Source organism: Lepisosteus platostomus, chromosome 1 (genome assembly GCF_059453375.1).
Source record: "Lepisosteus platostomus isolate fLepPlt1 chromosome 1, fLepPlt1.hap1, whole genome shotgun sequence".
NCBI classification, from domain to species: domain Eukaryota; kingdom Metazoa; phylum Chordata; class Actinopteri; order Semionotiformes; family Lepisosteidae; genus Lepisosteus; species Lepisosteus platostomus.
In genome coordinates, this window is record NC_142611.1 from 60480264 (window position 1) to 60502871 (window position 22608).

At 36.1% G+C, this 22608-nt stretch overlaps 2 protein-coding genes across 7 annotated transcripts in view; one reads left to right on the forward strand and one right to left on the reverse strand.

Annotated features, from left to right (window-relative positions):
• Positions 1–11727, forward strand: part of fnip2 (folliculin interacting protein 2) — a 40369-nt gene extending 28642 nt beyond the window's left edge. For all 4 annotated transcript variants that reach the window (XM_088633281.1, XM_088633284.1, XM_088633282.1 and 1 more), the window contains 6 exons: positions 2817–2986; positions 4101–5418; positions 5701–5857; positions 6327–6527; positions 7509–7624; positions 9629–11727. In XM_088633281.1, the coding sequence (XP_088489407.1) occupies positions 2817–2986; positions 4101–5418; positions 5701–5857; positions 6327–6527; positions 7509–7624; positions 9629–9707 (2041 nt within the window). In that variant the 3' untranslated portion in view covers positions 9708–11727. The remainder of the gene's footprint in view (positions 1–2816; positions 2987–4100; positions 5419–5700; positions 5858–6326; positions 6528–7508; positions 7625–9628) is intronic.
• A 538-nt stretch (positions 11728–12265) lies between these two features.
• Positions 12266–22492, reverse strand: spmip2 (sperm microtubule inner protein 2). Of its 3 annotated transcripts, XM_088633289.1 has the most exons (7): positions 22213–22492; positions 21139–21377; positions 20268–20326; positions 18037–18157; positions 13772–13896; positions 13214–13229; positions 12266–12987 (listed from the first exon to the last, which is right to left on the reverse strand). In XM_088633289.1, exons 1-5 carry the CDS (start codon positions 22280–22282, stop codon positions 13819–13821), a joined length of 567 nt encoding a protein of 188 aa, XP_088489415.1. In that variant the 5' UTR covers positions 22283–22492; the 3' UTR covers positions 12266–12987; positions 13214–13229; positions 13772–13818. The 3 variants fall into 3 exon arrangements, with proteins under 3 accessions (XP_088489415.1, XP_088489414.1, XP_088489416.1); XM_088633288.1 differs by having other exon boundaries at positions 13214–13896; XM_088633290.1 differs by having other exon boundaries at positions 13214–13896; positions 21148–21377; positions 22213–22484.
• Positions 22493–22608: the final 116 nt, after the last annotated feature.

Here is a 22608-nt window from a genome sequence, read left to right on the forward strand (position 1 = left end):
ATCAGATTTTTTTATCTTTATTTACACATTGTAACAAGTTAACTCTGAGTGAAAAACACATGCTCAAACATTGTTTAGTAATTATAAATCAAAACCTAGAACTGCAACATTTAAGCTATTAGCTTTGTTGGCAACTCCACTGTTGCTTGGATTGTGTGCTTAGGGTAGTTGCCATATGAAAGGCACACTTCCTTTCCAATTAATTTAGGCTTCCTTGCAGAGGGCAGTTGATTTTCTTCAAGTATCCATGTGTATTTTGCTCCATCCAGTTTCCCTTCAATCCTGATTAGTGCCCCAGTCCCTGTTGCAGAGAAACATCCCCAAAACGGAATACCGCCTCTATGACGCCTTACAGTAGGGATGAAGTTCTGTGGATAATGTGCTGTATAGGGTTTTTGCCAAATGCTATGTTTTGCATTTAGGCCAAAAAAGTTCTATCCTGGTTTCTTAGTGGCTTCTCTGTTCAGTCATCCTATTTAGCAGTCATGAAGGCAAGGTCTTCATGGTGCCATAAACCTTCCACTTCCTAATGAAATGGAGCGCTACCCAGCAAAAGAGACTTTCAGGAACTTTGAAATTATTCTGAAATCATTAGAATCACTATAATGCAGGTAGAGGCTAATTAGCTTTGTATATATTTGAAAAGCAAGTGGTTAAACCAGAGCTAATTTACAGTTTCTATCACTAAGGGGTGTGTACACTCATCCAGCTCATTTATCTAGGTTTAAGACTAGGTAAAATGAATTTTGATTTGAGATGTCTTGATTTCAGGCTGTTAGGCCACACAATGTTGCTTTGGAAAGGATGTGTGGACTTACAGTGCCTTGCGAAAGTATTCGGCCCCCTTGAACTTTTCAACCTTTTGCCACATTTCAGGCTTCAAACATAAAGATATAAATTTTTTATTTTATGTGAAGAATCACCAACAAGTGGGACACAATTGTGAAGTGGAACGAAATCTATTGGATTTTTGAAACTTTTTTAACTAATCAAAAAATGAAAAGTGGGGCGTGCAAAATTATTCGGCCCCCTTGCGTTAATACTTTGTAGAGCCACCTTTTGCTGCGATTACAGCTGCAAGTCGCTTGGGGTATGTCTCTATCAGTTTTGCACATCGAGAGACTGAAATACTTGCCCATTCTTCCTTGCAAAACAGCTCGAGCTCAGTGAGGTTGGATGGAGAGCGTTTGTGAACAGCAGTTTTCAGCTCTTTCCACAGATTCTCGATTGGATTCAGGTCTGGACTTTGACTTGGCCATTCAAACACCTGGATACGTTTATTTGTGAACCATTCCTTTGTAGATTTTGCTGTATGTTTGGGATCATTGTCTTGTTGGAAGATAAATCTCCGTCCCAGTTTCAGGTCTTTTGCAGACTCCAACAGGTTTTCATCCAGAATGGTCCTGTATTTGGCTGCATCCATCTTCCCCTCAATTTTAACCATCTTCCCTGTCCCTGCTGAAGAAAAGCAGGCCCAAACCATGATGCTGCCACCACCATGTTTGACAGTGGGGATGGTGTGTTGAGGGTGATGAGCCGTGTTGCTTTTACGCCAAACATATCGTTTTGCATTGTGGCCAAAAAGTTCGATTTTGGTTTCATCTGACCAGAGCACCTTCTTCCACATGTTTGGGGTGTCTCCCAGGTGGCTTGTGGCAAACTTTAGACGAGACTTTTTATGGATATCTTTGAGAAATGGCTTTCTTCTTGCCACTCTTTCATAAAGGCCAGATTTGTGCAGTGTAAGACTGATTGTTGTCCTATGGACAGACTCTCCCACCTCAGCTGTAGTTCTCTGCAGTTCATCCAGAGTGATCATGGGCCTCTTGGCTGCATCTCTGATCAGTCTTCTCCTTGTCTGAGCTGAAAGTTTAGAGGGACGGCCAGGTCTTGGTAGATTTGCAGTGGTCTGATACTCCTTCCATTTCAAGATGATCGCTTGCACAGTGCTCCTTGGGATGTTTGAAGCTTGGGAAATCTTTTTGTATCCAAATCCGGCTTTAAACTTCTCCACAACAGTATTACGGACCTGCCTGGTGTGTTCCTTGGTCTTCATGATGCTCTCTGTGCTTTCAACAGAACCTTGAGACTATCACAGAGCAGGTGCATTTATACAGAGACTTGATTACACACAGGTGGATTCTATTTATCACCATCAGTCATTTAGGACAACATTGGATCATTCAGAGATCCTCGCTGAACTTCTGGAGTGAGTTTGCTGCACTGAAAGTAAAGGGGCCGAATAATTTTGCACGCCCCACTTTTCATTTTTTTATTAGTTAAAAAAGTTTCAAAAATCCAATAGATTTCGTTCCACTTCACAATTGTGTCCCACTTGTTGGTGATTCTTCACATAAAATAAAAAAATTATATCTTTATGTTTGAAGCCTGAAATGTGGCAAAAGGTTGAAAAGTTCAAGGGGGCCGAATACTTTCGCAAGGCACTGTAGGCTCTGTATATCCCTTGTACTAATACTTTTTTAAAACAAAGTTTTTTTTTCTCATTTGCTTTGTCAAAATAGTCAAGAACTGCAAATATTTTGAAATTACCATAGGACACTTTGATGTTAACATGGAAAATAAAATTGGCAGTCATGTTGTGTGAATGGTTTTAGCAATTAGTGGAAACTTGCAGTGCCATGCTTTCTTTCCACCCTGTAACGTGGTCTTTAAATATTTTATAGTAGCTGCTTTTTATAGAATGAATAGCACTTTAAGGCACTTTTAGGGTCTTAGCAGTCAAATAAGACCTTTGTAGGTATAAGTGAAGCAATTGAACTTCAGCTTACTCTAGGGTGATTTTTTTTTTTTTTAAGATTCCTGTCTGCTTTGCTGACTGCTGTCCTTACATATCACCTGGCCTGGGTCCCCACAGTTATGCCAAATGACCATCCTCCAATCAAGGCATTCTCTGAAAAACACACTTCCAAGTCAGTGGATATGCTGGCAAAGTCTCATCCATACAATCCTCTCTGGGCACAACTTGGTAAGCTTAATAATTACTCTAAACAGACTTGCATAACCTGGTTTTTATTATATCTATGCTAGTAGTGACATTGTCATGCCCCAAAAATCACACTTAACCCTAAGACATTTCTCCAGGACTGCACTTTTTTTATTTAGAACAGGAATAGACTTAAGGTGTACAAGCATTCAAGGTTGAATCATTATAAAAAAGGTAATGGCACACCCTTGCATAACATCACTCTTTGATTACCCCTCACAGTCAAAATGTCTCCTGTTGTTGCTGCTTCTTTGCCAATGGCCAAGAGCATGCCCGCAGAGAATCTTTTTAATTCTCCATTTACAATAGGATGAAATTAAAGGTCATATCATCAGTCTCTTCACAAAGGTAGTGACATATGAGGAACGTAACCATGTTTATTCATGTTGAGCAGTCTCAACTCAAAACAAGCAAACTAAAGTAAATAAGGAAAACTTGGCAATACCTCTCTCTGTTTATTAAAAGCTTTGTACTATTAAATACTTTCTTTCCTTGTGCAAATTATACCCCAGGTAAACAAATTCATCAGTTGAAATGGGGTAGACAGTTAATGAAATAACGGTTTTAGGTCAACTTGTTGTACCTAAATTACATATCAATCAGAAGATGCCCAATTAGTTTTTTACATTAAATATTATAATTATTAAAATGGTCAAGTTCAATTTTACTTAAATATTTATTCTCAATTGTAACTTCACTCAGCTTTGATAGGTTAGAACATGAAATTGAAACAAATTAGATTTGGGACACCACTAACCTTTGTAGATCCTTGTGTGAGCGCACCCCTGAAGGCCATGAGCAAGTGTGGATGCTGGGACATGGCCATAGTCTTTCTTAGTGGCACCACTTGCTTTGCAAAACTTTGGATGTCAGTGATAATGCCCTCTTGTGGCCAATGCATCTAATGTTCCTAGTAATATGGCTTTACAATTTTCTTTACTTGTACGTGTATTTTGATAAAAATCATCATTACATAGAATCTTTCATGTATTCCGGCAAATATAATTACAAAAAACATAAACATTTTTGACAATCAGAAATGTGATATTGCGGGGGGGAAACAATGTATGAAAAGGCTTCCATTGCTGTCTTTAAGGTGATCTGTATGGAGCAATCGGTTCTCCCGTCAGACTGGCACGGACAGTGATTTTGGGGAAACGTAGAGAGCTTGTGCAGCGTGTCCTCTACATCCTCACCTACTTCATCCGCTGCTCTGACCTGCAGGAGAATATTATGAGTGGAAATGGAAAGCCCGAGGTGGGTGAAGCTAGAACAGTCTTCACCACCACACTGGAGAAAGGAGAGGTGGAAGAGTCGGATTATGTTGTCATCTCAGTGCAGAATGACTCCACTCTTAACAGCACTGATAACAACAAGGACAATCCTAGCAAGCTCGACGGTGGCTCTCGAATCCAGGATACTGCAGTTTCTCCTACTGCTGGAAGATGTGAGCTGAGCAGCAGCACAGAGAAGACTAAGTTGAGCTCAGAAAGGACCAATACTGCAGAGCTGACATGTCTGCCTCTAGACCACAGTCTAAAACCTTGCCATGAGGTAATATCTCATAGCGTTGATATTAAGAAAGAGGTTGTACTTAATGTGTTCAAGGCAGCAGATGGCAGTTTACACCATTCAGCCAAATCTGAGACCTCACAGTTTCATTGCACTTCACCAGCAGCATCCCAGTCTAATTCTGACCTGGACAGGAAATCTTCCATGGTGTCTTCACAGGGTGTGCCTTGTCTCAGACTGGAGACTCGTGAGAGCCCACTTCTACAAAGGGTAAAGTTTCAGATCGGGAGCTTAGAATCTCCAGATTCCGATCTGGAGAGTCGGCAGAAGGAAATGGTTAAGAATTATCAGACCTTCAGGGAAAGCTTGGAGAATGAAGAAAAAAATGGCAAACTTAATGCAGGTGGCCCAGAGCCAAACAATTCTGTAAACGAGACGGATGCTTTCTTGATCAAGTCTCATTTACAGCATAGTACTTATTCTCGTGCTACCTCTTCCTGCTTCGGCAAATTTGAATCATCCAAAGAGGGTAAAACAGTTGAGGCACCCATTGTTTCTCCTGGCCATATCCAAATAGAATGTGGGGCAAAAGGAAGCAGTGAGTCATGTATGGACACTGCTGGTGCCGTCAGGGCGAAACAAGTAGCAGGTGAGAGGAGCTCTGCCGGTCCCGCCCCACGGGACTGTAAATCCAGGGGATGTGCAACTGTACCTTCAGGGGACACTGAAGGTCCTGGGAAGAAGGTGTCTTGCACAGTGAAAGGGGACATTCCAAGAAACGAGAGTTCAGACAGTGCTCTAGGAGACAGCGGTGATGAGGAGGCCTCACTGGACCAGAGAGCCAAGCACTGTGAAGACAAGCAAGATGAAACCACAGAGGAGTACGAAATCCCGCTCCCAAGGTATCTGTTGAGTACTTTGTGTTGGCTTAATGATAGGAGAATGCTACTTTCATCTTGATGATAACGCACCATTAGATGGGCATAATTTGGTTTAGTCAAATTCTCATTTTAAGAAGATTTTAAAACATCATAACATGCATACATGTCAGTGCTTTATCTGAATTCATTTTAAATGTAGAAAAATATGATTATTGACTGAATTCTAAAAATGGTTAAGATGTTTCATTGTGAGTACTGTTTTAAAGGTTATCTTGATCTTTTTCAACCTTATTCCTATTTCAGGTCAGAGACCATCAGCAAGCCTCATGTTAACAACTTTGGAAGATCTCTGTTTGGTGGATACTGTCCACAGTATATGCCAGACTTTGTGTTGCATGGAGCAAGCTCAGATGAAAGACTAAAACAGTGTTTAATGGCAGATCTTGACCATGCAGTGGTTGTAAGTACTTTTGGATTGTCTTGCACATGTTAATCTTTTTCGTTTAAATTTATATTTCTGAAGGACAACCTAATCTGCCATGTGCATAAATTGTACAAATTTAAATTTAAGCATAAAAGAAAAATCACAAAATTACACTTTTGTTACTCGGATACTTTTAATTTTTTTTAATACTGTTCCCCACATAATATCATGTCATTTACATCTTCATGCTTTAAATTGTTCTTCAATGTCTTGAAATCACAAATCCAATCTTAATGTCCAATGTCAAATGAATTATGTAATGTACATAAGAGACAGTCAAATAATGGCTTTTTGTATGTATCCAATCAACTGCCTGTTTGCCTGATTTCACATGACGGTACACATCACAGTAGTTTGTGTGTGTGTATATATATATAGTGTATATACTTTATGAAATTAAAGTTTAGTTGTTCCTTGATTGTTAACAATATAATTAAAATTGTAGCATCCAGCCTTAGATGAGCCCATAGCAGAAGCTGTGTGCATCGTTGCCGACACTGATAAGTGGACTGTGCAAGTCGCTACAAGCCAGAGGAGGGTGGTGGATTCAAACAAACTGGGAAAGGATGTCCTGGTCTCCAGCCTTGTTTCTAACCTGCTGCATTCCATGCTTCAGCTCTCTAAGCTCAACCTTTCTCCTACCTTTGTGAGTAATTCATCAGAAAAAAACTTCATCTGTAAAGTGTTTTCTATAGACAACAAGGCAAGCATTGTGTTGTAGAGGTACATTGATTGAGTGCTTAAGCAGACTTCGGTGCTTTTTTGGTGGCATTTTTATCAAGAATAATTGTTTGCTAATAGAAACATTCTCTTTTTTTTTTTTTTTTTTGAAAGCATGTTTCTATGAAATTGAGTTATAGTTATCCACATGCCAACAACAACCTGAGGAAATTTTGGCAAGAATGTATGACCATTTAATTGTATTTAGGGTATCCCACTTTCATCCTAATTTTTAATGCATTGAATGACTGTTTTCAGCCATGCTATTGTTGTTGATATAAAGTCATACTGCTGTATTTTACAATTTTATAAGAACTTAAGAAATGTTATGATCAACAGGATGCCAATCCGCCCATCAGCCCTATTTGGTTACTGTTTAGCAAAGTGATACTGTAATCACATCCATGTGTTTCTCGAAGTAAGTCAGGATATTAGCTTTTACAACATCTGGGTAGTTTGTAGTAATTTATGTAAAAAATATTTCCTGTTCCTGGTATTAAATATAGTTCCCCTTACTTTCTTCTTGTATTATCTGGTATGATTCACTGTTGGTTCTGAAAAACTTCACTAGATTGTCATTGTCAAGGTATTTTTTTAATAACTGAATCAGGGACCCTCATAGTTTTCTCTTTTTAGAACTAAAAAGATTCTTTTAATCTCTTAGAAGAGGACATTTCCTTTAGACTCCATGATGTATCTGATCTCCCTGTTCCAGACAAATTACATAGCAGCAAATCGTTTTTTGTTACACGGTGACACATGTATGTAGTATTCTAAATTGAACTCTTAATAATGCAAATAATGTACAATTTTTGCATCTCTGTTGCTTATCATGCATATGTTTTCATTTGAACTTGAACTTTCATTTTATGTCAACTAACTTGGTTGTTCTTACCCTTTCAATAAGTGTGTCATGCATCTTGAAGACCGACTGCAAGAGGTGTATTTCAAAAGTAAGATGTTGTCTGAATACTTAAAGGGACAAACCAGAGTACACGTCCAGGAACTTGGAGTAGTTCTTGGGTATGTATTTTAATTAATGATTATTTAATATACAGTATACATGTATTTTAGAGGATTAATATTGCTACAAATAAATATGAAATACTGAAAATTATCACTGAGTAGATGTTCCATAATTTCATGTCAACATGCTTCCTGTTAGGCTCTGAGGTTTGGTAACAGAGCTTTAAGCAAAACATTAACTGTACCTTCATCTGTTAGTCCAAAACTGTGCTATGACAATGTGTCCTTCCACTCCATTGTGGAATTTTGCTCTATAATGTTGATCCTTTTGTTTCTAATTCAATACTCTTATGGTTGGACATCTTTCGATATTGGATTGCAAGGGCCACAAGCTGAGTAGTCCTCTATATATTCACTAGATGTACATAATACACTGTATGTGGGGAGCCTCAAATTATATTGAACTAATATGGTGTGAGGTGCCATCTAGTGGTGAAGAAGATACAACATTATATAAACCTCTGTTTTTCCTATACAGTCTTTTGTAATTGCAGTTATCCCTCGTCTAAAGCTGTAGTTATATTACTTGAGAATAGCATGTTAAATGAACTCAAGTTGGAGAAACTTAATATTTTATGGCTTAAAGGGGGATATTGAACACGGATGCATAAATCTCCCAATTGATAGTGATGGATTATTTGGATCTTTAGGCTTTGTGACCTCAAACTCTATGGAAGGTAATGCAGGCATTGACAGTTTGGGATACTGGAAATTGGAGTGGATGAAAACTGCTTAGACTGAATTAAAAAAAATGGTCTCCCTTTTTTGCAAATCTTTCAAGATTTCCTTGTATAAAGCACAAGGATATGCTCAAGTTATCTTTTGAATTTGAAACATCACTCTGCTGTCCATAACACTACGCCAGTAAGTGTGCTTTAGAGAGAAAATTAGAAACAGCCTTTGCTGTTATGATGGGCTCAAAAGGTTCCCCCTCTTCAATAAGGCATCATCATTGCTTTCCTGGCTGCTTAACTGCTATCGGCTCTTCAAGCTCCTCATTTCTTGGCTCTCAGTAATGGGATTCCAGGAGGTCATTCTCCTTCTCTGATATTCTCCTTCACAAAGGCTTGCATTTGAAATCACCAGAAGGATTTCCACAAGAAAGCAAAGTTGGCCTATCCTTTAAAATCTTTGAAAGTGGATGCATTAGACTTACTAACGTAAGTCCTGCTGCCCATCTTCTTATAAAGTCTAGTTTCATTAAATACCTGTTTGATAGCATATCCTGTCTCCTTTGGGAATTCCAGGAACTTGAATTATGTAGCTGCTTCATGATCCAGCTACCCCTTGCAGCTTCACATTAAGCGAGTTAGATCACTTTATAAACTTTGCAAACCAGCTTTTACGTGCTTTGAAGTCACTTGCACTACTACCTTATCCACGCATTTTATAACTTTCCCACTTCTTCAATTTTCATGTTTCTACTAGATACTTGAAAAATGTGTAACACTGCATAGAGGCAAAAACCTGAACAGTTGCACATATTTCCATTCATATAGATGACAAAGGTATTCACTCCATCTTTGGTTATACCTTTGACTTATATTCACTAACATTTCTATATGCTTTACGCTTCAGTGTCATGCTGTCGTCCAACGATAATTGTAAAATCCAAAACAGTTGAGCAGAATTTCACTGACGCCAATGCTGTTGGTGTGCAAGTCCAAGACGTGAGATTGTGATGCAGAAGTGTTGGCAAGAGGGAGAAACCGCATATAATGAAAACGTTCAATTTTCGCAAATAATTGGTAGCATATATTTTATTGTGTGTATGCTCAAATTACTTTTGGGAAAAACCTGTGTTGAACAAGGGTTTACTGTATTCTAGAAAGTGGAAAGCACTTGTTTGTATATGCAGGTAAGTCTATATTTTCATTTAAGTATGATTTATAGTATTCTAATTTGGTAAGTGCACTCAACCAAATGCATTTTCACAAATTCTATGTATTCTAATGATATTTGTTTTTCCCTCATGTTTATAGTAATTTTATTGTTTTCCAGGATTGAATCAAACGACCTTCCTTTGCTTGCTGCTGTGGCGAGTACACATTCTCCTTATGTTGCTCAAATACTGTTATAAGGAAAAATTCTCAGGACAGCTTCCCCCTCTTAAAAATGTATAAAACTGCGGTCGGACAACAAAGAAATGGATGAGAACGGGAAAAGACACAAGTACTAAACCTCCCAGAATGCAATTGTACTAGGATGTTTTTATCTGCCATTGAAAGGATGAATGCAGCACTTGAATATTGACAATACAGCGGTCTTCTATGTGGCTTTACAGAAGGTCTGCATCGATTAATTCACATCTTGGGAATGAGAATCATGAAATGGACTAAACGTTTTCTGCAAGAAATCTACAAATATACATTGACCCAAAGACAATGGGATTCTTTACTCGGTACAGCTTTTGCACCACAAACAACACAGCATCTTAATCTACCTTCATAAATATTTTTTTCATGTCTGCAAGGAGGACATGGAAGATGTTGAACTCTTAAGTGGCTTGAGTTAATTCATTTGAGGTTATTTAAATGAGGATAGTGGAACAAAACACAGTAGCTGCTGATGCTTTCAAAGAGAGAAAAGGTTTCAAACAAGACAAGTTGATGCAGTCTTAGAACCTGCTATTAACATAAGGCTGGTGGTTTGTATGAGCTTTTTTTCCTCAATTTTAATTTGAGTTGTTGGTATTTTGTTATTCTGATATTAATATAAAGGGACAAAAAGATAAAAAAAAATAATTTACTTGTTTTGAGGGAAGCCTTATCCAGTCACAAGTAAAAGTTTACATGAAGTCAAAATTAAGGTTAGATGGCCAACCTGTTCTAGTTTTCTTAATGTTTGAAACTTACATCTTTGTGAGACTAGATGTGCTACCAGGTATATATATTGGGATAAAGAATTGTATTCGTTTCGTGAGAAGTTTTCATAACTCAACTTGTTTTTCTGTTAAGGCTGTTTTTGTTCTTTGGTTCATTGCAGAGCAATCCTAATGTGCTATTACCATTTAAATTTAGTTTTGGGCAAAATTGACTAATAAACATAGCCACTTCTGTATTCTGAGCAGGTTTTTCTTTCTTTAAAATTTGAATAATCTGGTTTGTCTCTAATACACAGTAGTAAATATCTGTGAATTAAACTTGAGTGCCTTCAGCACAAGCAAAGCAGTATTCCTAAAAACTGAGTCATATTATCGATTCCTATCTTGTGTATTACGTAGAAAATAACACTACGTCTGAACCAGCTTTAATCACTGCAAATCCATTTTGGAAAATCGTTGTCACAGCTAAAAAAAATATTGTAAATGTTTAAGGTTGGGTTGCTTATTGTACACGGATATTTTCTTGAACCAAGCCCAGACACTGTGCCTCAGAGCTGCATTCATGTACATGTAATGCTTGCGTTCTAAAATGGTATTTCCTTAATGACAAATTTCAAATGGACAACCATGTGCTTTTACGTCTAATGACCATAGTCCACTGTGATTGAATGCTGCTTTTTCATTCCGTTTTTAACCCAGGTATGTAGTTTTGAATCGTATAAATACATACTGAATACTGAAAAGTAAAGCAAGATTTTTATTGTTTGCTATGGAATTCTTAATTCCTATGGATTTCTGAAAACTGTTTTACAAATTTGCAGTGATAGTACAAGCTTTAACAAGTATTTAACTTTTTTAACAACCATGGCTTTTTTCCCCCAATTATGGATCTAAACTGGATCTAAAAATGTACATTTTTTTACACTAAACTCTACCTCAGTGGGCAGGACTTTATCCTTCGTGGGTTTTTTTTTTAGTCTTACCTGTCAATGTCTCTCTCTTGTGACAGTTTGTTCTTCATTTAAGCTTCTAGTTAATGTTATGACCACAAAACAAGCAATTTTATTTGTATAACAAAGGTTTCTACACTGTAATAGCATGTATGTGGTTTAGGTATGTGTAGAATGTCTTGAGCATGGAATTAAATTTGTGGTATGTATGAAGAAATTGATATGTATGTTATTGAAGCTGGCATTGCTTGTGTTTGTCATTCTTTGTATTTCCTGTTCGGTATTGGGTCATGTTTAATAAACTGCAAATAATATGAATTGCACAACATGTATTCACTTCTTTCATGCTTTAGAGCTACCATTTTACTTTTTTTCCTCGTAAAACCCGTGATGTGAATAGTACATTTATACCTTTCTTTTAGTCCATTTAAGTGATAGTCTGGGTTTCATATTGCTATCAGGAATGTCCTTTCACTCGGGTATTCATTCTTAACAAAATTGCAACTTTGGTTTTGTGGTATGTTATGAAACTTAAGGCTGGACCTCCATGGAAGATTAAGTGCTCAAAATGGATCTTCTGAGAGGACTTTGATAGTCAGATTTTTCCAGTTAAGCAATGAGAAGTTTAACATGTAATTCTGATTAAACCAAAAACATACATAACCAGATCTGTCATTATTTTTTGTGTTCCTATAGAGTGCTGAATTTTGGCTTTGTTTTCCACTTCTGCCATGTCATTCAAGCCTCCCAGAACACAATCTTAATGTATTTACATTTATATAAATTTAGATTGAATAATAAGAGTGCAAGTTTGTCTCGCAAGCAATTTTGTTAAAGGTAATAATGCTTCCCTCTACAGTTGAGTGCTGTCACTTGGCTTTCTTTATTCCTTGGTTTCAGGTTAAATAAATACTGACACAATACAAATACAGTGATTCAGTATAACATGTCTGAAATTATTAATTTTACTTTTTTGTAGTAGTAGGTTGGCTCAAAGACTATTTGGTCTTATTTCTTATTTTTAATTTAACAGCCTGGTAACACTGGTAAACTTCTACTGTTCTGCCAATTTGATTCTGAGTGTATATCTGGCATATTAACATTAATGACACCACTGTTGGATCATAGTTCTCTAAGCATTGAAAATTAAAGCAAATCAAAACTGGTGTTCACTTTCTTTGGGAAAATAATGCAAAAATTTCACCCTTCCAAAAACAGGTAGACTGCATCTGACTTGCATAAGGTAAGACCACTGTGAAGTCATTTTTTCACCAAACTGCTGAGTTTCATTCTTAAGCTACTAATTTCTTTATTAAATCAATGGTCTTTCTACATACTGCAAATCAGAACATTGGAACCCAAGATGGCACAAGATGGAGGCCCACATTCATACCAGCTATTCACAAAGCGGTAGTCTTAGAAGTAGAAGTACAACTACATGTTGCTGATGTTTGCGTGAATGAAAAGCAATGTATAGAGATTTTGGACATTAAGTGTTTTTTACATTATTCATTCATGACCAGTTGTAGAAGCACTAAATCACCTTATTGCTGAGAGAGCCAATTGAACACGTGAGGTCATTGAAGCTCTGTGAATTGGCTTCATTACTCTGCTCTCCTCCCCACTGATAGCTGATGTGTGGTGAGCGTTCTGGCGCACTATGGCTGCCGTCGCATCATCCAGGTGGATGCTGCACATTGGTGGTGGTGGAGGGGAGTCCCCATTACCTGTAAAGCGCTTTGAGTGGAGTGTCCAGAAAAAGCGCTATATAAGTGTAAGCAATTATTATTATTATTATTATTATTATTGGACTTGTTGAATGTTAATCCTAGAGAAAAAACAGGAATGAAAAATACAGAACAGGAACCTTTATACATAAATTACTTATGAAGAGAGCACCACCTTCCTGATAAAGACACTATTGAAGCAAAACCTCATACAGATTCACTAGCAGTAACTAAGAGTCTTCAGTGCTGGATCAAGGTTTTGTGTAGATCACCCTGATGGGTCACAGTGGTTATGTTATAGACGTGTAAATGTCTTGATTAAAACTTTCAGTGAAATTCTTTTACACATTCTAGAATTCATTGTAATTCAGTTCAACATAGCTGGTCATCGTGGTCCATGGTGCTTTCTGATGTATGCAACAGGATAGCAATGTTGAATTGCTGTGTATGAAATAGTTGTTGTGCTGTACTAGTTGTTGCTGGATATCCAAAACAAAAACTTTAATGCATGTACTATATATCTTGTATTACATCTGAAATCAAGTCTTTGGGTAATTCTTCACAATCGGATGTTAAACGGATGAAACTTCAGTGACCATACATTCAACATTGATTTAAGTAAAATGACTTGTCAAAAACAAACCTCTGATGGCTTTTACAGTAGACGAAGAATGCAGGAGATATTTTTAATTACATTGCCTCGTTGTCTTGAAAGGGACTGGTCTCTTCAGGCACATCTGAAAAGGTTTCTTGGGAGTCTTGTTTCTGCTAATGGAAAACAATTATACATTTTAATTTAGTGACTTGCTACATTTATTTGCTGTTTTGATATAAATAAGGGTATATTTTCTTTGTTTTCAAAATAATTATTTTACTGAGCAAACTGTCAGAACTGTGAAATATCTCGTATTACACAAAAATGCATTTCACATTTCTTGAATGCTAAACCTAATTCCATATTAAACTTGGTATAAAATAAATCATTCTGGCCTGCTGATAAACATAATTTGTGGTCTTAATGTCTAAATAGTGATTTTTATAATACTAGGTTTCTAGTTTTATTATGCAAATTTTATGCTGATATGGCAAATACATGCCTAAAACCTTCAGAATTAAAAATCTGAAGGGAATGTAAACTTTCACACACTATTTTCATTTTGATTAGGGTAATGTTCATAATATAATTAAGAATAAGATTTGTGAATGTCACTAATTTTTTCCTCCATTCAAGGCAGTGTATTCTGTATTTACTTATACCCCCTGCCCAGTAAATCTGATTTTGAGATTAGAAATGAGGCAATATTTTTTAGAAGATTAAAACAAATATTTAACAACTTACAGTATTCACCTTAAGGGTCACTTAACCAGTGTTTAATGAAGCAACAACATCCTCAGAAAGTTTTTTTTTAAAGTTTTAGAATATTCAAACACTTAGTCATTTTCTAGTATACCTTTTAGATTTACCGTTTACCAGTGACAGAAACACTGTATTGCAATTCTACGCTTCCGTAAGAGAAAACCATTCAGTACTTTCCTTGTGAAAGCTGAGCCTGCCTTTGTATTTGGAAAAACAAGAGCTCGTGCAGAGTATTGGGTTACCCTGGACAGGATGTTATTACACTATTTCTCCTAAGATGGTCAACAGGGTCCTGATCTAGAGACAATGCAGGTTGGTTTGCTCTACATTAAAGATAAGCACTGATTGTTTCTTGATTGGAGGACATTATTTTCAACCAAAATTAAGCTTAGATATAAAATAGTATTTTAATATATCACTGGTGAATGGAAAATCTCCCCTCTGATTTTCAAGATTTTCCGTCATATAATAAACATTATAGTCCGACTACAAACATTCACTAAAAATGTTGATAAGAACACAATGATTTTCTGAAAGAGATGTCCAGTTGGAGTATATTTTAATTTTCATAATTCCTTCTCTAAATACTGTATTCTTTTATCAGCTATTATTAATAATAAATTGAATGATCAAAACATTATTCTCTTGGTAGGCATCTTAAATATATCAATATCAAATACTGTATAGAAAATATTAAGAGCTCCTGATTTTTCTCTGCAACTGTAAAATATAAACATGCTTACCACCTTGACCTGCAATAAGCAATTCTCTCTATCCTATTGCAACAAAAAGATGGTGTGAGAATGTCTTAAAATAGTCATTCAGATGGAATATATTAACAATACTGTACTGTTACTATTGAATAAGTTGATCAGTAAGACTTCAGTGACTCCTAACTCCCTGTACTACATCCTGTTGTCAGCAGATGTCTCTGTTTGGGCAGTGATTTAATTTCAAGGCTAAGCTTAATTTTGAACAATTGCATTACTGGTAAATTCATGTCCACAGTATGTTTTAGCAATTCTTCATGTTTGTATCTTTGTTTAAAAAATCAGGTGAAGAATCTGAGTAAACATTAACAAATAAAAAGGATAAAACGTGGCTGTACATTTTTATTATGAACAATGTTTCCATGATTTTGTGTAATAAACATGAGGTAGTTCATATTATGTATAGCATACAATGGAAAAAACGTATTCACGTGGAACGATGTGAAATAGGAGAAACAAGGATATATTCAAAGTATATTTACCAATTTTCATTAATGTTCTAATGTTATACACTTGGAACATTTGTATAGAAAGTCATGAATCTGCTGTCAGTCTTAGACATTTTTCTGTTTGCACAGTTTCTAGTTCTGTGCCATGCTATTGTATATTATATAGTAATTTATTCACATATATAGAAATGATTACTTTTAACTATGGTGTCTCGCTCATAGTAGTATCATTTACACCACAACATGTACAGTATGTTACAATGTGTACTTTGTTTCATTCATTTTCTTTTCTATCCTGACAAGTGCCTCAGTCCCTGCTGATGAGAAATACCCAGTAACATGGTGCTGCCACCACCATGTTTCACAGTTGGGGTTTTTTTGGGGGGTAACGTGCTATGTTGGCTTTGTGCTAAACGTAACACTTTGCATTTAGGCCAAAAGGTTCCATTTCAGACCACAAATCTTCTTGCCACATGGATACAGAATCAAAATGGGGTTCAAAGAGGGCTTTATTGAGTAATGCCTTCCTTCTTGCCAGATATGTGAAGTGCTTGTGATATTGTTCTCAGATGTAAAAGAGCCTGTCACTCTTTCACATCTGCTACTGGCTTCTTGTTCGGTCACCCAGTTTGGCAGAACAGCTTGATATAGGTAGGGTCTTGTTGAAGAGACACACCTTCCACTTGTTAATAATTGTTTTACCATCCTCCATGGGATATTAAAGGCCTTTGAAATGTATTAATATACTGTAAATCCCCTCATCTGTGCCTTTCCACAGCTTTCTTCTGGAATTATTTTAAAAGTTCCTTTGTACAAAACGTTGAGTCTTTACTTTGAAATGCACTATGCAGCAGAGGGAATTTACAGGGACTGTTAAAATTAACTTGAGGTTGTGTGAAATTCAGCACAGGTGGAGGCCAATTAACTGATTTTGAAGGCAACTAGTTGCATCTGAGCTAATGTATTATTGGTATTATAAGGTGGGTGGACACTTTATCCAACCAAGCTATTTCAGTTTTATATTTAATGATTTTCTAAAAAAGAATCTTTACTTGAAAGTTGTGTGGTAGGATATATAGACAAATGAAAACAAAGGCATTTAAATTTCAGACCATAAGGCAACAAAAAGTAAAGATTTTGAAATGGTATGTACATTTTCTATAGGCACAGTAACTATCAAACAGTGAAAGAACAAAAGGTAATTCTTGTATTATAATTTGGTATTTTATTATTGTCCAAACATTAAGATTGACACCATCAAAAATGGACTTCAGGCTTATTAGAAACAAAGACAATTCTGTCTTCTTGGAATATGACTACTGGAATGTGGAAATCATCAATCAAAACACCAGCAGCTCTTGAAAAGATTAAAAAGCTGAACGGTGAGAACAGCACGAGAGGGACACTGATTAGTATCAAGAAATACTAACTACTAAAGGCAGTACTTTTTGTGGTATAACATTAAAATACTTTTCACGGTCTTTTCATGTTCAAGATTTAGCACTGTATTTGTTTAACCTTTCAGTACATGCCTGACTTCAGAGGCATTCTTGACATTTCTAGGACATTGTCAGAGGCGGGAAGATTCTCAGATCATCTAAGAGGTTCAATTGAAAATGTTTGCGTTCATTTTCCTCAGTGTTACCCATTGCATTTCTCTTGTTTCATCACATCTTCCTGAAAGATACTGCATTCCACAACTGTAAAAGTGCTTCATTTTTATATTTCTTTTCTTAAAAGAAAACAGTACAGTACTGTATTTTTTCTCTGTCATGTTATTTTATTATTTGGCACTTTAATGCTGATTTTCATTAATTATGTGGTATACACTGTATTTGTATATATTTATGATATGGGTGAACATTATCCCAGTTTTCACGTTTTTAGTTATCTGTATCCCCCTCAAATAAAGAGAATTGGTGTACAAAAATAAGGGAGGCAACTTAATGCATAACCAGTTACAGTATCGATCAGCACAAGAACTGATTGATACAATACTAGCAGCTAGTCTGTGTGGTGCTGAACCTCAACCCAATTAATAAATTTAATTTAACTACTTGCCCGAACAGTCTCTGGTTAATAATGATTGTAACAAAACTAGATCAGTCATTCAGAAGAGATCTATTGACACAAATGAGAAACAGTGCAAAAACGTAGTGGAATTAATTAAAGTATTGACAAGACCAGGAATTTAAAACATGTATTTTTTTCTGTTTTAATTGTGACCTTCATTATTTTCCTTTAATATAATTGTATAGCATACAACAGGTTTCTTATTATCTTCAATGTCACATTAAAGCTAAATTTCAGGTAGTGTTTGCCACTTTCTCACCATGTTACGCTGGGACAGCTGGCTATTTCCATGGTAATAATTCTGGTAGACATTTTGTGTCCAGGCAAGTTTACCACGGGCTCCTGCAGATTGTTCATTAAGAACACGGGGAGGTGGCTGCCTAGAAATTATTGAATTGTAAATTAATATTCTTAAATAAGTACTGCATTTGATAAAAAAAACAACAAGCAGTGAAGCAGTGATGTGAAAAACAAAGTACATTCCCTTACAATTCTATGGTTTTACATATTAACATATTTACATATTTTCTTACCATCATCTAGTCCTCACCAAGTTTTAACAGTAGAGAAATCTATTCTCATGTGGCAAAGAACGCACGGACATTTTACTTTGTCATTATTTATTAAACAACAAAAAATCAGCCAACATATGGAAGCCTTATGAAAAAGTAAGTGCACCCTGTGATTCAGTAATGTGTGGAACCCCCTTAAGGAGCAATAACTTCAAGTAAATGTTCCTGTAAGGGTTAATCAGTCTCTCTTATCACCTGGAAGGAATTTCGGCCCACTCCACCCTATAAAACTGCTTCAGCTCAGTGATGTTTGAGGGCATTTGTTTATACACAGCTCTCTTTAGGTCCTGCCACAGCATCTCAATGGGATTGAGGTCTGGACTTTGACTTGACATTGACTTGACACTTGACATTCCAAAATCCTGATTCTTTTGTTTTTCATCCATTCAATCGTAGGTTACTGGTGTGTTTTGGATCATTGTCCTGTTGCTTGATCCACGTTCAGCTAAGCTTCAGCTACTGGACAAACTTTTTCACATTTTCCTCTAGAATGCATTGGTATAGAGAAGAATTCTTGGAGCACTCAATGATTTTAAGGCGTGCAGGTCCTGCAGCTCCAAAGTAGGCCAACATTTTCACCCCTTCACCACCATGCTTAACGGTTGACATGAGGTTCTTGTGGTGATAGGTAGAGTGTGGTTTCACTGAACATGTCATTTTCCATTACAGCCAAACAACTTGACTTTTGTGTGTTTGATCTGTCCAGGGGATGTTGTTCCAGAAGTCTTGTGGTCCATTCAAGTGCTGTTTTGCAAAACTAAGCCATGAAGCAATATTCTTTTTGTAAAGAAGGGTTTTTTTCCTGGTTACCCTAACATGAAAGGCATTCATTATTAGTCTCGCTTGTGGTAGAATCAAGAGCTCTAATGTTCTTATTCACAGAAGCCTCTAGATCTCTGGATGTAACTTTGGGTTTCTTTGCGATCTCTAGGAGCATCATATGGTCTGATCTTGTGGTGAATTTTCTGGAATGCCCACTCCTGGGTAGATTGGCAAGTGTCTTGAGCTTTCTGCATTTGTAAATTATCTTTTTCACTGTGGAATGATGGACTTCATACTGTTTGGAAATGGCTTTATGATCCTTCAAAGACTGATGATCAAAAACGATTCTTTCTCTGACATTGTAACAGATATCTTTTGACCTAGGCATGATGTCTTACCACAAACCTGTATGCTCCAAACCAAATTGATAAAGTTTACAGATGGGAGCACTTCCTGATGATAAGCTAATCATGTGCACTTGTTTAACAGCACCTGATTCTAATTGCCTTCTTAACTGATATGGAAGCATTAACAGTGCACTTTTTCACACAAGGCTTCTGAATGTTGATGATTTTTTCATTTTAATAAATAATGACAAAGTAAAATTTATGTGTATTATCTGTCACTATCTAGTGTAAGGACTAGGTAAAGGTCAGATATGCCTTTATACGTTAAACCACAGAATCTTAAGAAGGTGTATTTTGGGTGTACTTTCTTTTTCACATCACTGTATACAGGGACTATGATAATTATGTATCAATATGCACGTGCTTACTTCTATGGAGTAAGAAAGATTCTAATTTAAACAATCATAGTTACAAGTGTGAACATGTGCTACAGGTACAAGTATCCTGTCTTGGAAATATACAGTATATTTCTATTAATTTCTTTGAAGCTAATTTGGAAAGAGCCTTGAATACATGAGTACATGATGTGACCAGTTATCTTGAAAAAGCACTATATCTAGCATAGTCTAAATGTTAAGACCTTTATATAAGAAAAGAAGTAAAGTTCTTCCTATTTATTGTAAGGTGCTGTTTGATAAAATCATTTCTTCTATATACATTGGTTTGTCTCGTTTTATCAGTTAATTTAATTAAACATATAAACAGCTTTATTAAAAAACGAAAGGTTCACCCTGTAAATTAATACATACCATGGATTTTGATACCTGTGAGTCACTCTTTCTTCACATGCCTGCCGGAATTCTGCAAGCTAAAGAAACGTATGATCAAATTAAGTGAAAGATACTGTACAATAGCAAATAAAACAATTTAACAAATTCTGCAGTGATATTGTCACATACTGTATAATACATATTTCCTGTTTATGAAATCATCAGATAAAGCTGTTTCTTATAAAATAAATGTTACCACACATTTTATAATACTTTGAATGCATCTCAAAACTTAAAAATAGCTCCAATACAGATACCTTGAGTACTCCATTAATTACATCACACAATTGGAATATTTACCTCTTACTCTCTTATTTTTTACTAGTAACCAATTCTTAACCCAACTACAAAGGTTGCATAGTGCCGGTGATTTGAGAACTAAATTTTTATGAGCACCTTTATCACAACCTTTCTGACCGTCAGATTATGCTTTATTATATACACTGTTTGTATTCATTACGGTTTTTGCCTCCCCCCAAGAATTATATATAAGTAAACTACTTCTTAGAATATACAAAAAAATCATTAAAAGTATTTTCAGTGCTGCAATCAATTAATAATTAATTTAATTAAGAAAAAACATTATTAAGATTAAAAAACAACATCTCCCTTAAGTCTAAATATTTGGGCCATGGAAGGTAAAGCTTATTTATTGATGAAAGATAACTGTAATGTATTATAACACATCAGATGTCGGAAATGAATGGCAAAAATGCTCTAACCATTGCTCTAACAGTCTAACTATTATTGATATGTCTTTCAATGTAGATACTCTTATTGAAGTTATTTCAAAATACGGAGAAGATTATTTACAGACATTTTCTACACTAAACACAGAAGACTAAGGTACTTTAAAAACCTGGAACTGCATGTTGCTGTGTAGATTCCTGGCATTTAGCACACTGTACTCTTGCACTCCCCATCCCACTCCTCCAACATAGCAGTGCTTGGGCATTGGGGCAGGTGTGCCGGGAGCAGCACGATGCATGTAATCAAGGTCACTGGTTCCCTCAGGAGACAAAGTTCCCACTCCGATATAACGAGGAAAGTCAGCCACTCTCACTCTGTAGTCACCTATACCATCTGGACCTGAAAATGTGCATAGCAGATAGAGAGTAAATTATGAATGAACAACAAACATGACGAACATTCCTTGAACAATATCTTTATTGTACGAGTGTCCTGTCGTTCGTTCATAGCCTTCCTTTTTTTAAACGACTGGCCACTGTTAATGGCTGCTTTCTTTTTTATAGGTGAACTCTAATAAACGTTTGAATTAAAATATACATTGAAAAGGATGAGAGTAATCTGGAGAGTAACACATCCAAGTAAAAACAATGTTTATTTAAAAGTATGAAGACATTACACTATATAAAACTGCTAAATGTATTTAAACATTAACAAACCTAAACTGTTTAGTAAGGGAACACTGAACAAAGGATGTGACTTTAAATTATTGTTTGCTAAATGTATTATATTAGACAAATATAAATTTGAATCCTAACATATTGTTTGAATTTATCATTATCTCGGCGTGACACCAAGTGATCCTCCTATTGTCAATTAGGAAATTGATTTTTGGCAATCTATAAAGGCATACTTTTTAGTCATATGGGTCACACGCAATACCAGAATGATATCCTTCAATAAGAAGGTACAATTACTTTTCGGGTATTAGTGGTAATTGTGACGAAGACGATCTTTACAGTGACGCATGCTGCAATTTTGCAGGGTTGTTATTGTGAAAAATAAGCACACGTACCACAGTGATGGAACCGCATCCCGTTGAATCAATGTATACACACGTGAATTATAGTTTGATTAATAATATGTACAACTTTAAAATGATCAATATGACTTATTATATATATAGTACCACCAGTATTCTTTTGGTAAATGATAAGAACAACAGCAAAAGAAATACCTGTAAAAAGCATTCTTTGACTATATACCGGATGTCCCCTCTGAGCACCTGAGTATTTATTGCTGGTCATATTTTACTTCTGTCCTTCGTTTCCTTACTTTTTTTTAATTTAAGGACGCTTTAAACCAACAACTTCCCTCTAAGGACAGGAAGCCAAGTTTACAGGTACTCCGGGGAGGTGAGTGGGGCGTTGCTATGGCCTCGGTTGCTACAATATCTGTTTTGTGTGGCAGACACTACTGCAGCAGGATTTTTAAACGACAATTAATGCCTGAACGTCCTTTTAGGAGGTCAAACAAAGGGCTTTTGTGTGTCTTGCACAGCAACTAAAGTAATTTTAAAACTAACATGATTAACAGAGTCACATACAGCAGCTACACTGAAACCAATCATACG

What these genes read in the sequence shown, in the direction of transcription:
- spmip2 (XM_088633289.1), bottom strand. Translation starts at nt 22,282, where the DNA reads ATGACCAGCAATAAATACTCAGGTGCTCAGAGGGGACATCCGGTATAT. An exon ending in TGCAGTTCCAGGTTTTTAAA is followed by an intron (nt 20,327 to 21,138) that starts GTACCTTAGTCT and finishes ACGTTTCTTTAG; the next exon opens with CTTGCAGAATTCCGGCAGGC. An exon ending in CACAGGTATCAAAATCCATG is followed by an intron (nt 18,158 to 20,267) that starts GTATGTATTAAT and finishes AATAATTTCTAG; the next exon opens with GCAGCCACCTCCCCGTGTTC.